The 14,871-nt window shown below is 57.8% G+C and overlaps 3 protein-coding genes across 3 annotated transcripts; 1 reads left to right on the forward strand and 2 right to left on the reverse strand.

Moving 5' to 3' along the window:
- Positions 1-3,808: 3,808 nt before the first annotated feature.
- Positions 3,809-5,432, reverse strand: IE81DRAFT_326394 (siroheme synthase). The gene is made up of 2 exons (XM_025514802.1): positions 4,992-5,432; positions 3,809-4,828 (listed from the first exon to the last, which is right to left on the reverse strand). Exons 1-2 carry the CDS (start codon positions 5,098-5,100, stop codon positions 4,056-4,058), a joined length of 882 nt encoding a protein of 293 aa, XP_025366720.1. The 5' UTR covers positions 5,101-5,432; the 3' UTR covers positions 3,809-4,055.
- Positions 5,433-5,798: 366 nt separating this feature from the next.
- Positions 5,799-12,204, forward strand: IE81DRAFT_338403 (hypothetical protein). Its single transcript, XM_025515541.1, has 7 exons — positions 5,799-6,274; positions 6,440-7,149; positions 7,229-8,716; positions 8,794-10,804; positions 10,879-11,055; positions 11,138-11,338; positions 11,425-12,204. Exons 1-7 carry the CDS (start codon positions 5,986-5,988, stop codon positions 11,997-11,999), a joined length of 5,451 nt encoding a protein of 1,816 aa, XP_025366721.1. The 5' UTR covers positions 5,799-5,985; the 3' UTR covers positions 12,000-12,204.
- Positions 12,205-12,338: 134 nt separating this feature from the next.
- Positions 12,339-14,140, reverse strand: IE81DRAFT_326396 (putative RHO1-GTP-binding protein of the rho subfamily of ras-like protein). Its single transcript, XM_025514803.1, has 5 exons — positions 14,023-14,140; positions 13,727-13,919; positions 13,337-13,491; positions 13,128-13,191; positions 12,339-13,017 (listed from the first exon to the last, which is right to left on the reverse strand). Exons 2-5 carry the CDS (start codon positions 13,901-13,903, stop codon positions 12,703-12,705), a joined length of 711 nt encoding a protein of 236 aa, XP_025366722.1. The 5' UTR covers positions 13,904-13,919; positions 14,023-14,140; the 3' UTR covers positions 12,339-12,702.
- Between the last annotated feature and the right edge of the window lie 731 nt (positions 14,141-14,871).

The following is a 14,871-nucleotide window of genomic DNA, read 5'->3' on the forward strand; positions in this document are numbered from 1 at the left end:
CGCACACGCACACGCACACGCACACGCACACGCACACGCACACGCACACGCACACGCACACGCACACGCACACGCACACGCACAAGATGAGGCTGGACGAGAATACAGATCCCAACAACCTGACGCCCAAAACATTTCAAAAGTTGTTGTTGCAGCAAGCTTCGCCGGATGATGATGACGATGATGGCCGGCGTGCCAGCAGCAGCAAGCCCTGCCACGCCCAGCACCACCGCCCTCCTCCTCCATCCGCTGCTCCTCTTTCTTCTGGCACAATGCCAAACAGCATGGCAGACACGACGATGTTAGCGCTGCCAGATCTGGGCGAACAATCAACCACGCAGCTCTTGGACATGGACTGGTCCATCCGACTAGCACCCGCCACCCCACCACCCGGTTCTCCGCCCAAACGCAAGCTCGATGATATGAGCATCAGTCCTGTCAGAGCAAAGGTGGCGGCAGTGGGAGAGGGAGAGAGGAAGAGCTTGTTTGGGTATTGGTCCATTCCTGAGAAGAGCAAGCGGGGGAGCGCGGGGATGAGAGGTGCATCGCGCTCGCGCGAGCATGAAAATGTCGTGCCATCGAGCAAAGCGGCAGCGGCGGCGGCGGCGGCGGCAAAGAAGCAGCATCATCGCGCATCTGATGACTCGCAGGAGCGCACAAAGGCGAGCGTCAAGGCGAAGGCGAAGGCGCAGCAGCAGCAGCAAGAGATCGAGTTGGACCTTTCGGCGATGAGCGAAGAAGAGTTGGAAGCGCTGGCGTGGGCGACGCGTGAGCGCGAGTGCGAGCGCCAGCGCGAGCGCGAGCGCGAGAAGCAGAAGGAAAGGGGACAGATGGCTCGTGATGGTGGGCGCTCTGCCAACGAGTCCAGCAAGCACAAGCACGAGCAGGCTGATGAGCCTGTTATGCAGCGACTCGTCGTCGAGCATGACGCTAAAGCGACCGATAAGCGGCGCAAGGAGAGCAAGAGGGAGAGCAGGGAGTACGCTTCTAGAACTCGACGCGGTGCAGAGGGGCACGCAATGGGAGCATCGACAGCATCCACAACGACGCAGGAGACTGCTTGGTCGGGCACAAGTACCGGTGCTGCGCGCACGCTCAACCACGAAGCGTCAGCGTCGGCGCCCGCGCCAACGTCCCCGCCGATGCAGGAGCAGGAGCAGGAGCAAGAGCAAGAGCAAGGAGAGGAGAAAGCCTCAGAGGAGCATCTGCGTCAAGGCGCAACTCGACGACGAGCAGCAGCAGCACAACAATCTCAAGCTGGAGATGTTCTGATGCCTACTCGTCGGTCCGTGGGTGCTCCGTGCATGCCTCGCATCTCGGAGACTTCGGAGACTTCGGAGCATTATTCCCACGAATCGTGCAGTGCTGCTGCAGCGCATGTCGACCGTTCAGCAGCAGCAGCAGCAGCAGCGCTCAAAGAAGCGCAGGTGCAGGAGCAGGTGCAGATGCAGGCGCGTTGGGATGAGCCTAGCGGGCAAGAGGCATCTGCCGAAGCGGTCGTAGGGGCGGACGAGCTACGAGAAGGTTCGCATGCAAGACGAAGACGTTCGAAAGACGCAAAGAAGAGCCAGAACAGCAACATCAGCAGCAGCAGCAGCAGCAGCAGCAGCAGCAGCAGCAGGAAGAGGGAGACTCGTTCGCCAGGCAAACGCTCGCCGAGAAAGTCCATCATGCCTGTTTGGAAGATGGAAGGGGATGGGGAGGAGGAGATGGAGATGGAGGAAGAGCGCGGGCGAGAGGATGCGGCTGCTCCTGCCTTGCCTGATGCGGAGCTTTGGGCTAGACTGTCCGCCGGCAGGAAAAGTCTTGCGGAGGTGCCGCAAGAAAAGAGGAGCACGCTCGATATCGGCCCCGAGATGGAGGCGATGAATGAGCCCAGCAAGAGGGAGAAAGAGCTCCATTCGCGCGCCGCGAAATCGTCGAGCAGCAGCAGCGAGAAGACGACGAGGAAGGGAGAATGTGGAAGCGCAAGGAAGACAAAGAAGGTGGTGGTGGAAGAGGAGGAGGCGCAAAGGGACACGCTGGACGGCAATGTGAGTGGCGGGAAGGGTGAGCAGAGCGACGTGCGCTTGAAGCGCACTCATCGCACTGCCAAGCTCATCCCTTGCACCTCTGCCAAGGATGTGCAAAAGCGCTCAATCGGAGATGATACTTTTCCCTCTGGCCCAACCGATGCGCGAGCGAAGCCATGTGCATCAAAGCCGACCACTACGACGGCTTGGCCAGCACCTAGTCCAAAGAAAGTCAAGGGCAGCAGCAGCAAAGTCAAGAGTCCCGCAAGGACTGGTCGCATCGCTTCGTCCGTGCACAAATGTGCGCTTTCGAATTCCGATGCAGCGGTGCGCGCCGAAGAAGCTCGAAAGAAATCGTTGGCTATGGCCGTGGCCACGACGAGCAGGAGCGAGGCGGAACAGGGTGCGGCGAGGAAGAGAGCGGAATCGAGTGCGCAGCAAGGTGTTGCGCCCTCTACACCTTCGGCTAGAGCGCGCGCGAAGAGGGAAGAAAAGGTGCAAGATTCGTTCAGAAGGGCAGCTTGGCTCGTCAAGAATGATGCGAGCGGCAAGAAGAGAGAGACTCGAGTTGCTGCTGCTGCTGCTGCTGCTGCTGTTGCTGGCGGTGCAGAGGAAGAAGATGCGCCTGCTCTTCAGATGTCGACTGTGGACGACTCGCAGGAAGGATGCAGAAGTGGGGCACTTCGACCTGCTCTTGACGTCGAGCCTGCGCTCAAGTGGAGCGAGCAAGAACGCGTGGCCGACTCATCTAGAGCAATTCCAGAGCGGCACGCTCCGACTGTGACGATGACAGGAGCACCGTCTGGCAAACCTCGACGTAGCGCGAGGTTGAGCGACAAGATAGAAGAGGAGGAGGAGCAGCAGGAGAAAGAAGGCGCAAGTCGTGCGTTGCACGTTCCAGCGGGCTACAGGCTCTGCTCTACAGGCACGCTGGTGCCCCTCGCCCAATCTTCTAGCTTCACCTTTTCAGAGCGAGCAAATCGGGCCAAAAAGGCGCATTTGCAGAGCAAGAAGCGCGACGAGAAGCGCGACGAGAAGCAGACGGGCGGCGGCGGCAGCGGCAGCAGCAGAAAGGCAGGTGGCGAGGATGGCAAAAAGGGACCAAAGGCTAATCCTGTACCTGCTTGGTTGTTGAGACGCAAAGAGGAGCTGGCTAGGCTGGAAGAGGAGAGGTTGGATTTGCAGAGACGTAGAGTGAGGGAGGAGGAATTGGGAAAAAAATCTTCCGGACATGCCAAGACGACGTCGAGGGGGACGAGGTCTTCAAAAGCCCCTCCTCCAACGGCAATTGGCACCCATGCGAACGCCAAAGCTTTCAGATCCAACACCGGGCCCGTCACCGCGCCCGCGCCCGCGCCCGTGCCGTTCGTATCGAGCATCGAAGCGCGTCTGCAAGAGCGCGCAGCGTGGGAGACGAAGCGCCGAGCGCACGAGGAGGAGTTGGAAAGGGAACGGGAGAGGGCAAGGAGGATGAGAGTGGAGATGGAAGAGGAAGAGGATAGGAGGGAGAGAAAGAGGAGGAATCCAAAGGCGAATCCTTTGCCCGAAGGGATTTATGGAACTTTTACCACCACCAACACCAACACGACGACGAGGTCAAAAGGATTGTCGGCTTATGCTAGAGCGACTAGAGCGTCTGGCAGGCTAGCTGAAAAGTGAGCTGCGAGCATGCTTGCCTCACGTCTCTTCAACTTCTGTCCGAGAAAATCCCACTTTCTCCCCCCACGTCTCCCCTTTGTGATCTTGTACGAGGACTCGGCTAATCCCATCATCAGGTTCCGACCGCTGCGAGACGTGTTCGTACATGCAGAGGAGAATCATTTTGACTTTTTCGTCGGTCCGTTCGTAGACGGGTCGGAGTGCGAATAGAGTGACGGGATGATGTATTGCAGTGCGGGACGCGTCTGTGAGATTGGGCCTACTGATACATGGTGTTGCAGGGAGGGCGGAAGAGGTAGGAGTGGATGCCGCATGGGCGCCGGTCCGCTCGCCCGCTCGAATTCGCGCCTCGCGCCTCGCGCCTCGCGCCTCGCGCCTCACGCCTCATGCTCGCTTGGATGATCGTACGATGAAGAGGGTAGAGGTGATTGCGGATCCGAGCAGGATGCCCGCAAAGCCTGCAAGCCAAGGTGAAATGTAACCGGCGACGGGGCACCTGCCAGCGATTGCCTTGCGGATGCTCTTGCTATCCGGCAACGTCCTCCTGATGCCTCTGACCTGCCTGGCGCTCGGCACGCTTCCATCCTTCCAACCTCGAAGGATGATGCGCATCTCCTCTTCCTCCAGCGTTGCCAATTCGTCAAAGGACCACTTTTCGCAAACGTCGATCATCCAGCTCATGCGTTTGGGACCGGCAGCGGCTTGCGGCGCCTCGCTCCTCAGCATGGCTCTCAACCTGCCCACATTCTCGATGGCTTGGCCCAAGTTTTCTGGAATGGCGCGTTGAATGATGCGACGGGTTTGGGCGGCTATGCGAGGACCCTTGCCTCCCGTGCTCACCATCACTTGCAATGGGCCTCTTCGTATCAAGCTTCCAAAGTAAAAGTCGCACTCTGGCGGTACATCCGCCACATTGACGGGGATGCGCAGCGCTCTGGCCATTTGACAAATTTCTCGAGATAAAGCGGCATCGTCGATGGCCGTCAGCACCATATCGTAGCCGCCCATCAGATCATCTTTTCCGCCAAATACGCGATCTTGATACTCGTCTACGGATTTCTCCACGTGGATGCGATACTTCATCTCCCCGCACAGACCGGAAGAAGGACAAATGACGGTGACGATGGCGTCCGCATCCTTCACATTCACCAATCGACCTGCGCATTGAACGGAAGGGGGGGGAGGGAGTGGAGCGTGACGTGGCGTGGCGTGGCGTGGCGTGACGGAGCGTGTATGCGCATTCATGGTCAGCGAGCGCATCGAGTAGGGTTGCACCCGGGCTAGCGAGGCGAGGCGAGGCGTGACAGGAAAGATGCTCACCGGCTGCTACGGGACCGCCACCTACGAGCAATACGCGCTTCCTCTTCAACTGCCACGAGATGATCAGACCGCCTCCAGGGCAGATCTGCGGGTAGTCCGCTTGACCCATATTGTCCCCCACCGCGCCGCGTTCAAGGAGAGGTGTGCTGTGCTGTGCTGTTTCCTGCTTGCTTCGAGCGCGGCGTGGATTGGGTTGGCAGATGTTGCGATTGAAGGTGAATGGGGGTGTTGTGAGGAGATGGGGCAGGATGAGGCGCCGCTGCTGCTGCTGCTGCTGCTGCTGCTGCTGAGCCTTTGCGTGCGGGCGTACGGATGTGGTGCTGAGGGTGAAGAGGGAAGAGGGCAGCGAGTGTGTACACTGTAGGTGCAAGTGTGCGAGGGCAAGCAACCCTGTTTGTCAAATGCACCGCTTATCATTCGCTAACCAGTCACAGTCATTCACGATTCGTGATTCGCGCATTCGTGATTGAATTCCTCGCTCGATCGCCTATATCTGTGAATTGCGCGCGCGCCCCGCCCCGCCGCATGGAGGGAGTTGAGGCAGTCCAGCAATCAACCAGCATGCAAGTCACGCTCACGATTCACGATTCAAGATTCGTGATTGTGACTCACGCACGCGACTGACTGCATGGCTCGCACGTACGACGCACAACTTGCATCATGAATGGAATGCGCTCGAGAATATTCTCCTGCTAGCCCATCCGCCGTCGCTGATGTTGTGCATCGCGTTCATCAGCAGGCAGCGTGGGCGCGGGCGCGGGCGCGGGCGTGGAACTGATGTCGTGGGCCAACGATCCGATCTTCCATCATCCTTTCGCGCGCGCGCCCACGCGTACCCCGCCAAAGCCCCCTTCAGCTGCCTGCCACTTCCCTTGACTCGCAAAAGTCATTCACGAATGCCCAGCGACGACGACGCTCTGACCCCGCATCTCTCACAGATTTGCTCCTCACCCTGTCACCCAGACTGCTGCCTGCCTGCCTGCCTGATCGAGCCATGTCGTCCGTGGGCAGTCCTTCGCGCGCGCGGCAAGCAGAAGAAGATTCTCAAGATTCGGGAGAAGACATTGCAGGAGGAAATAAGCGCGGACTAATCGCTGGTAGCGAAGAGGATGATGACGATGATTCGAGCGAGGAGGATGAGGATGATGATCCGGAAGAAGCGCGCAGGATCGCTCAAGGCTTCATCGTGGATGAGGAGGAGGATGAGGAGCAGGAAGATGACGACGAGCAGGAAAGGAGGAGAAAGAGGAAGCGGAGAAAACAAAAGAGGAGAAGACAGCTCGGTGAGTTCTCTTTGGTGAGAGGCAGCGACGCGATGGGGAGAGAGAGAGAGAGAGAGAGAGAGAGAGAGAGAGAGAGAGCGGGCGAGAAGAGGTGTGGAGCTGATCGCACGCCGCATATATGCATCGCTGCCTTGCCGTTCCTTCAACCCCTCGATCACCATACAGAGGAAGAGAATGAGGAGCTGGACGAAGACGATCTGGATCTGCTGGCAGAGAACACCGGCGTCAAGCGGAGAAAAGAGGAGAGGAAACTCAAACGTTTTCGTCGAGGTTCGGCTACGCCCGAACCTCGTCCCTCTTCGCGTCCCGAAGATCTGAGTCACATGTTCGACGATGATGACGAGGATGGTCCAGCTGCAGCTGTCACTGCAACTGCTAAAAGGCGCGCAGACACTGATGAGGAGGAGGAGGAGGAGGAGGAGGATGACGGCTTGCCATCGGCTGCCAATGCCCTTCGTCGTGCGACGGATGCAAGATCGAGGCGTGATCGCGATTTGGCCGCTCAAGCTGCTCCTTCTGGCTTCGAAGACGAGATGGAAGATTTCATCGACGATGACGAGGATTCCGACATGGACGCATCCATCTCTGACGGAGAGAGGGAAGCTCGTCGAGCAGAAAAGCGCAGATTGAGAAAGGAGGAGAGGGAAGCGAGAAAGGCTTCCAAATCCGGCTTGGACCTCGACCCCACGCGCGCGGGCATCGATCAGGATCAGTGGGAAGAGCTCAATGATGTGTTTGGAAATGGCGAAGATTACGCTTGGGCTTTTAAGAAGGGTGATAGGGAAGGCGAAGAGGGAGCGCTGGAAGAAGAAGACGAAATGTACGAGGATGAGCTGGCGGATGAGCAGAGAAAGAAGAAGCTCGAGTTCAAAGACGTGAGTACATCATTTTTGAGCACGTTCCTTGTCGTCTCAGCGCTTGACGCTCCCTGCCATCGTCGCCCAACACATGCAGATCTTTGAGCCGGCTGCGATCAAGGAGCGCATGCTGACCGACGACGACGACCGCATCCGTCGAGCCGACTTTCCCGAGCGGTGGCAACTGGCACTGCCGGGCGAGGATGGGCTGCAGCTGCTAGAGAGACAACTCACCTCTTCCGAGCTGGACGATGCAGCTCGATGGGTCAATGCTCGCATATCGCAACGATGCTACAGGCTCTTCCTCTCGCCCGAAGGCGAGTTCAATCAGTTTTTGGGCGTCTGGCAGCAATGCGTTCGCACGACTGTTGCGCACGTCCTGAACAAGCGCAGAGATGCCATGTATCTGTACGTCCATCATGCGGACGAGCATGAGCTCAGGACGCAGCACAATTACGGCGCGGGAAATAGACAGGGAGCTACGATCATCACGCTGCTCAACAGGCGCGATTTGCAGAGCCTCGTCTCGGCTTGCTTGCGCTTCAAATCCCTGCTGGCTCGCAAGGACAGCTTGAGAAGGCTGTTCGAGCGACTGCTTCAGGATGACGTCAACGCCACTGAGGAAAATCAGTCGTTGGCTGTCGCGCCGACCGTGCCCAAGGGAGCACCTAGTCAAGAGCAACGCAACGAGTTTGCGCAGCTGCTCGCGCGCGCAGAGAGCACGGAGGAGGTCGCGGATGTGGCGGATTGGCTCAATATGCAGTTTGGCCAGAAGCTGCGGGACGCGCAGGCTATAGAGACGGGCCTGTCCCTGAATGGCAGATCAGCGACGACCTTCAAGAAGCCCGCGATCGTCAGTCGATACGAGCGCGTCAAAGCTACGATGGCGTTGGACTTTGCTCGCAAGGTGGCCATGCCCGCTGCGCACCTGTACAAGAATTACGAAGCTCCGCACGGTAGACCGTACACTTGGCAAGATCCGACAGAGGACCCAGCCACGCTAGCTGGTCAGTACTTTGACGCGGCTGCCAACATGCTCTCGGCGGAGCGCGTCTTGGACGAAGCCAAGCTGCTGCTGGCAAACGAGATAGGACGTGATCCATCCATGAGGCAAGTGGTGCGCAGTCTGTTCAGAGACTTTGCGTTCGTCAGCGTCGCTCCGACAGAACGCGGCGAGTCGGTGATTCACGAGGAACATCCATTCTACAATTTCAAGTACCTGATATCGAAGCCCGTGCCCGAATTCAGGGAGCATCAACCTCCAACGGAAGGTCAGCTGGCTCCGGCCGTGCCGAATCCTGTTCAATTTCTGCTCATGCTCGAGGCGGAAGAGAAGCTGCTGGTCAATATCGACGTTCGACTCTCTCCTCACCAGGTCCAAGGCTTTGAGGATCGCTTGACCGCTAATTTTGCAGGAGAACATTCCACTGCGACTTCGTATGCGTGGACGGACTTTAGGAGGGAAGTCATCAAGGCTGCGTTGGAGGACTTTTTGCTGCCCGTGGGAAAGATTTGGGTCAAGGAGTGGTTGAGAGAGGAGTGCCAAGACTGGCTTGGACGTGCTTGCGAAGTTCAACTGAGTAGGGTGAGTAGGCTAGATGCGAACGCAGAATGCTGTATAGGCCCTGACTCGGCGCTCTGGAATGGCTTCTTTACGCGCAGCGCATCGATTGCAAACCTTACCAGTCGAAATCGATGCATGCTCGACTTCGCGACGAGAAGGACGCTCCGAGCCAATGGGACGCGGAACAGGATGATGAGGACGACACGCTAGTCGGCGATAAGCACTCTAGCACAGTCCCTTCTGTTCTCGCAATCTCTGCTGGCCAAGGAGACCCGCGAAGAGACACTACGAAGGCCGTCTTCCTCAACGCACGCGGCAAGCTCATCGAGGGCAGCACGTTTGATGGACTTGCGCCTCCGCGAGGACACGCAAACGATGCGGGTGTGTCCTTGCAGCGCATCGACGAGCGCGATCTAACATCGCTGCCCAGCAAGGACAGAGAGACCTACCAATCTCGTATGGCCTTTATCGACTTGCTGAAGAGACGAAGACCAGACGTTGTTGTGGTCAACGGCTTTAGCGCTCGCACCGTGGCGCTCAGATCGCTGGTACAGCTTATGGCTACCAAGGCAGAGGAAGAGCTCGTGTCAGAGAGCAGATTGCCACCTCTTGGTACGCCGCAAGGCACAGCGGAGCGCGAAAAGCTCTGCATCGACGTCATCTCTGTGGACGACGATGTTGCTCGTCTTTATCAGCACAGCGCGCGAGCAGCCGACGAACATCCCTCGCTGGACGTCTTGACCCGCTACTGCGTCGCTCTGGCTCGATATGCCCAATCGCCGCTGAACGAATTTGCGGCGCTGGAAGAGGGCGATTTGCTTTCCATTCGGTACGACGCCAATCAGCAGCTCTTGCCCAAAGCCAAGCTGGCCATGCACCTCGAAAGAGCCATCTCCGCTTCGGTCTGCCACGCGTGCATCGACATCAATCGAGCGTCCACGGACGCTTACTATGCGGCTATGCTCAAGTTCGTCAGCGGACTGGGTCCACGCAAAGCTACTGCGCTGATTCAGACCATCAAGGCTGAGCTAGAGGGTGTGGTAATCAACAGGCTCAGCTTGCTCATCGGCGCTCAAGACAGTCTGATGCGCGAGAGCGACGTGGAGATCTTGACGCTGGAAGTGTGGCACAATGCGTGCCCATTCTTGGTGGTGCGTGGAGTCAAGTCGCAAAGGTACCAGGGATCGCCAGACGTGCTGGACGGTACGCGCATTCATCCGGAAAATTACAGGTATGCCAGGTTCATTGCGTTCGACGCGCTGCAGAAGAACGAGGAGGATCTGGATCCGAACGAACATCCTTCTCAGTTTTGCTCGGAACTGCTCAGGGATCAGCGCCGCGAGGCAAAGGTGTCGACGATCGATTTGAGCGACTATGAGGCGAAGCTTTTGCAGGAGCAGCAGGACAAGGGCGAAGCGCCCAGCAGGAAGCTCACCCTGCTCAACATGGTTGCTCGGGAACTGGTCTATCCGTGCGTGGATGCGCGGGCCGCGTTTGTGCGCCCAACTTCGGACGCCTTGTTGTCTGCCCTCACGGGCGAAACGAGCCAAACGCTGTCTGGCATTGTGGCCGTCACTGTGGTCAGCGTGCAGCCGGAGCACGCCATCGTTCGACTAGCTTCGGGCATCGAGGGCACAATCAATGGCGAGTACCTCAGGCCATACCCTAGCGAGTACTACCAGATGGAGCAGATGCGACCTCCTTCTTTGCGGGACATTGTCAAGCCGATGCAGACCATCAATGCTCAGATCATCGATGTGGACAAGGACACCTTTCGCGTCGAACTCACTGCGAGACCAGACCACTTGGAAAATGCGGCGGCGCATCCTAGCGGTAGAGCAGTCCTGCCTGATCAACGATACTTTGACCACGAAGCGGCGGCGATGGCAAAGGCCAAAGCGGAGGATGAGGTGCGACGAAAGATGAATTTGAGAAATGTCAGATCCATCAATCATCCGTACTACAAGAACTTCAACTCGACTCAGGCCGAACAATACTTGGCCGACTCCAAATTTGACATCGGAGAAGCAATCGTCAGACGAAGTTCAAAGGGCAGTGACCATCTGGCGGTGACGTGGAAGGTTGCGCCTGGCGTATTCCAGCACGTTGGTGAGTGCCAGATCAGAGCTTGGTCGAGGCGGCAAAAAGTTGAACGCCATGCACTACTTGCACGCACTTTGCAGATGTCCTCGAGCTGGACAAGGAAAACGAGTACGAGTTGGGCCGAACGCTGCGCGTCGGCAATATGGGCTCGTACTCGGACATCGACGAGCTATTGGTCGGTCACATTGCCCCGATGGCTGCGATGGTCAGGCAATTGCTTCATCACGAAAAGTACCAAGGCGAGGAAGCGCAATTGGGTGAGTTCGTGCGCGCCAACTTCCTTTCTCTTCATACCGCCCTCACATTTAATCCCCCCCCCACGCATTTTTTGGCATGCAGATCAAGTCCTGACCAGCTTTACGCAAGCAAATCCGAACCGCAGCACGTACGGTTTTGCATTGGACCGGAAGCGTCCTGGCGCCTTTGTTCTGGGCTTCAAAGCGAATAGGGATGCAAAGATTCAAAAATGGCCCGTCAAGGTGCTCCCTGGTCGTTTCAAGCTGCTCGACACGGACCATTTGCCCAACGTTACGGCGCTGTGTGAGTAGCGTGGACATCGATAGACGGATGTTGGAGGTGCTGCTTTCGCCATGCTGACATGGCATCTCCGCGCGCGATCTTTGTAGGCAACTCGTTCAAATCGCAGTACACCTCGATGGTCGGTATGCAGCGCGGAGGCAGGACTCCAGGTGGAGGTCTCGGCGGCGCTACTCCGCGCGCATTGGGTATGGGCACCACACCCTACGGAGCTGGGCTTGGCTCTGCGACTCCTGGTGGGCCGCTAGGCGGACGCACGCCTGGACGCTACACGGCGTACGGTGCTGGATCTGCTACTCCTGGTGCGCTGGGAATGCGAACACCGTACGGTGCAGCAGCTGCGACGGGCTCCATGACGCCCAGCGCTGCTGCTGCTGCTCGGCTGGGCGGCACTGGGCAGACGCCAAATCCCTACGCGCGAACGCCCAATCCTTATGGAGCGCCAGCCACTCCGCAGCATCAGCAGCAGCAAGGAGGACAATTTGGAGCATCGAGACCTGGCGCGCCTCCGGCAGCTCCGATGGGCTTCGCAATGCCACCTGGCGCTCCGCCCGCACCTCCTCCAGGCTTTCCCAACGCTCAACCTCCCGGTCCTCCTCCTTCCCGACCGCCTTCAAACGTGCATCCCGACAGGTGGGCTATGCAGCAGGGAGGCGCTTACTAAGGTGGGCGCCGGGGGGGCCGAGCGCAAAGCTGCATCCATTGCTTCCATGGAAAATGAGAATGCGAGAAAAAACAATGATTCATGCGTGTGTTGCGCACGTCGACCATCATGCACAGGTGCTCTGGTGCGATCCGAGCTGGGCTAAGCGAAGGTAGGAACTAGTGCGCAACTACGCACCATCGCTGAGATGAGATGAGACGAGAGCGTTGGGGGGGGGGGGGGGGGGGGGGGGGGGGGGGCAGCAAGTCTTTGCCGCAAAGACGCGCGGAGTAGCAGCGCAGGCATGTTGCACAGTCATCACGAACCCATCACGACCTGAACGCGAGATCGAACGCAGACGGGGGATCTATCTCGATTTACAGCTATGAGATCCGTGCTCGCTCGTAAGCAGGAGACCAAAAAATTAGTGCGGAGGAGGAGGAGGGGGGGAAAAGAAGGAGAAAAGGGGGAAAGGAGGGACGATGTGCGTGCGCAGCGCTTTGGAGCTTGTCTAGAGCGCGTTACCCCCAACGGCAGCGTCGAGCTGACCGAGCAGTCGAGACGTGTTGCGCCTTGACCGCGACTCCTTTCCGTACGCTACAAAGTGGGATACGCTCTCGAGTTGATCGGGTGCACATGTAATTCAGAAGAACGTCTCCCCTCCGCTCTCCTTCTCTTTCGCGAGCGAGAGAGACCTGCTCCGCTTCGCGCCGCCAAGAGCTCCTTACAGGATAACGCACTTTTTCTTATTGACTCCACCCGAAGCGCCTCCCACTTTTCTCCTCCACCGGCTCCTGAGCGCTTCTCTAAGCGCCACATCGAACACCTCCTGCACACCTCTTCTCGTCTTGGCCGAACACTCTACGTATTTCGCTGCTCCAATCTCTTTGGAGACCGATAGACCTTGCTCGGGCGTCACGGGTCGAGTACCTTGCGCTGCTAGCATGGATAGAGCGTGCGCGTCGTTTCGAAGATCCGTCTTGAGCCCTACTAGAATGATGGGCACGCCCTCGCAGAAATGATTGATCTCTGGATACCACTGGGTAGCGAGAGGGCGAAAAGGCAGGATGTGAGCCGAGGGAGCGACAAGATTCAAAGAGACGTGAGCCCGATTTGTGGAGAGAGAGAGGGGGAGAGAGAGGGACGCACCTTGTCTTGCACATTTGCCAGACTTGTGGGGTAATCGATGGCAAAGCAAATGAGAATGATATCGCTAGCAAAGGGAGGGTTGAGCGGGAGGTCGCAGGAGATCAGCAGCCTTGCGTCAGCTACTGCCATCGACGGCTACGCCCTTGCATCTCCACATTGCGAGCTCATTTCTTGTTGCATGATCTGCGCCAAAACCCTCTGCGGCTCACCTTTCCGGGTAGCTCAAAGGTCTGAGCCGATCGTACTCTTCTTGTCCCGCAGTATCCCACAATGCCAATTCCACCACCTTGCCCTCGAACCTCACGATAGGAACGTAATTCTCAAAGACGGTGGGAATGTACGCTTCTGGAAAGCGATTTTCCGACTGTGTATGCGTGCGGGGTGCGCGTGCGCAGGAAGGTGAGGTCAGTGTTTGCGTTGCCACGCTGCAGGGGGTCGCTCCAAGAGTAGCGCGGCACAGCACAGCTTGAGCATTCGGCTCCATCTCTGCGCTCTCTGCCCCACCTTCCTCTCAAACATCCTACCCGATCCCTCCCTTCGCCCCAGCTGGTAGCCGCCGGCCGGTTCACTGAGCAATGAGCAACTTTTTGGCGACTCACATAGACGATCAACAAGCTCGTCTTTCCAGCTCCACCATCTCCCACCACGACGAGCTTCTTTTTGGCATCGATGTGAGGTCTGGTGTTGCCTCCTTGTCCAGGAGGCGCATAATCCGCACCGCTGCCCGCTTGTATGCTGCCCAATGAACCTGAAGAGGGATGTGCTTGATGCGTCATGCTTGCAAGTCTTCGTCTGAGAGAGGGGTGGGTGGATGTAGCTTGAACCTCGCTGTGAGACGATGATCGTAGAGCCTCGCGTGTACTCAGAGATGAGCACCGACGTGCTCTCTAATCACCTTGGCCCCTTTCCTGCGTGTGGCGCGACTACTCCGGGCTTTGCTTGCGCTCTCCAAAGTCGTACTTGATATCGCGTATGCTGGGTGCGATGAGGCGTGCGGTCCGGCAGAGGAGAGGGAGAGTGATGTGCAGTTACGCTACCTGAGGTTGATGCAATAGGCAGCAGACAATCAAGAATTAGTATCTCGTGGCTGCAGACCCGTCCTGAGTCTGGAAAGCAAAATGAAAGATGGTGATGGATTCAAGATCGATGGATGTATGGAGGGATGGTCGACCCTTGACTCGCGCTCGCGCTCGCACTCACACTCGCACTCTTGACTCACACTGCTGCGATGGTGGTTGGCAGTGCACTCAATAATTTTAATTCCTCGAGATGGCTACTCGTGACTGGTAATCAAGAATCAAACACATATGTACACGAGCTTACAGTACTACACATTCGTGATTCGTATTCATTAACACTCCTCTGCATTTACGCCTATAACTATCCAGATCACATCCAGCCATCACCCAGCTCAGCAATTGCAGCTCCAAGCTCGATCATGACTCCACCTCGCTCTCCGCGCTAGCTGTAGCAGCTGCACGACGAACAAGCGCGTAGCCGCGCCGCCGTCACCCGCTGCGAGCGACAACACTTGGACTTGCAACCAACACGCCTGCACGCCTGCATGGCTGCATGGCTGGCCTGGGTACAGCTGCCGGCGCTCACTTACAACTCATAGCATCGCATATCGCGTTCGCTTCGCCCCAGGCAACGGTAAATGCGCTCATCGAGCATCTCCCATTTCTCATCATAGCCACCGAATGATTGAATTTGCATTCTCTGGGGGGGGGGCAGAAGGGCAAGC

Source organism: Ceraceosorus guamensis (genome assembly GCF_003144195.1).
Source record: "Ceraceosorus guamensis strain MCA 4658 unplaced genomic scaffold IE81scaffold_108, whole genome shotgun sequence".
NCBI lineage: Eukaryota > Fungi > Basidiomycota > Exobasidiomycetes > Ceraceosorales > Ceraceosoraceae > Ceraceosorus > Ceraceosorus guamensis.

What these genes read in the sequence shown, in the direction of transcription:
- IE81DRAFT_326394 (XM_025514802.1), bottom strand. Translation starts at nt 5,100, where the DNA reads ATGGGTCAAGCGGACTACCCGCAGATCTGCCCTGGAGGCGGTCTGATC. An exon ending in TGGCGGTCCCGTAGCAGCCG is followed by an intron (nt 4,829 to 4,991) that starts GTGAGCATCTTT and finishes TTCAATGCGCAG; the next exon opens with GTCGATTGGTGAATGTGAAG.
- IE81DRAFT_326396 (XM_025514803.1), bottom strand. Translation starts at nt 13,903, where the DNA reads ATGACGCATCAAGCACATCCCTCTTCAGGTTCATTGGGCAGCATACAA. An exon ending in CGAGCTTGTTGATCGTCTAT is followed by an intron (nt 13,492 to 13,726) that starts GTGAGTCGCCAA and finishes ACGCATACACAG; the next exon opens with TCGGAAAATCGCTTTCCAGA. An exon ending in TGGCAAATGTGCAAGACAAG is followed by an intron (nt 13,018 to 13,127) that starts GTGCGTCCCTCT and finishes CTCGCTACCCAG; the next exon opens with TGGTATCCAGAGATCAATCA.
- IE81DRAFT_338403 (XM_025515541.1), top strand. Translation starts at nt 5,986, where the DNA reads ATGTCGTCCGTGGGCAGTCCTTCGCGCGCGCGGCAAGCAGAAGAAGAT. An exon ending in AAAGAGGAGAAGACAGCTCG is followed by an intron (nt 6,275 to 6,439) that starts GTGAGTTCTCTT and finishes ATCACCATACAG; the next exon opens with AGGAAGAGAATGAGGAGCTG. An exon ending in TGGCGTATTCCAGCACGTTG is followed by an intron (nt 10,805 to 10,878) that starts GTGAGTGCCAGA and finishes CGCACTTTGCAG; the next exon opens with ATGTCCTCGAGCTGGACAAG.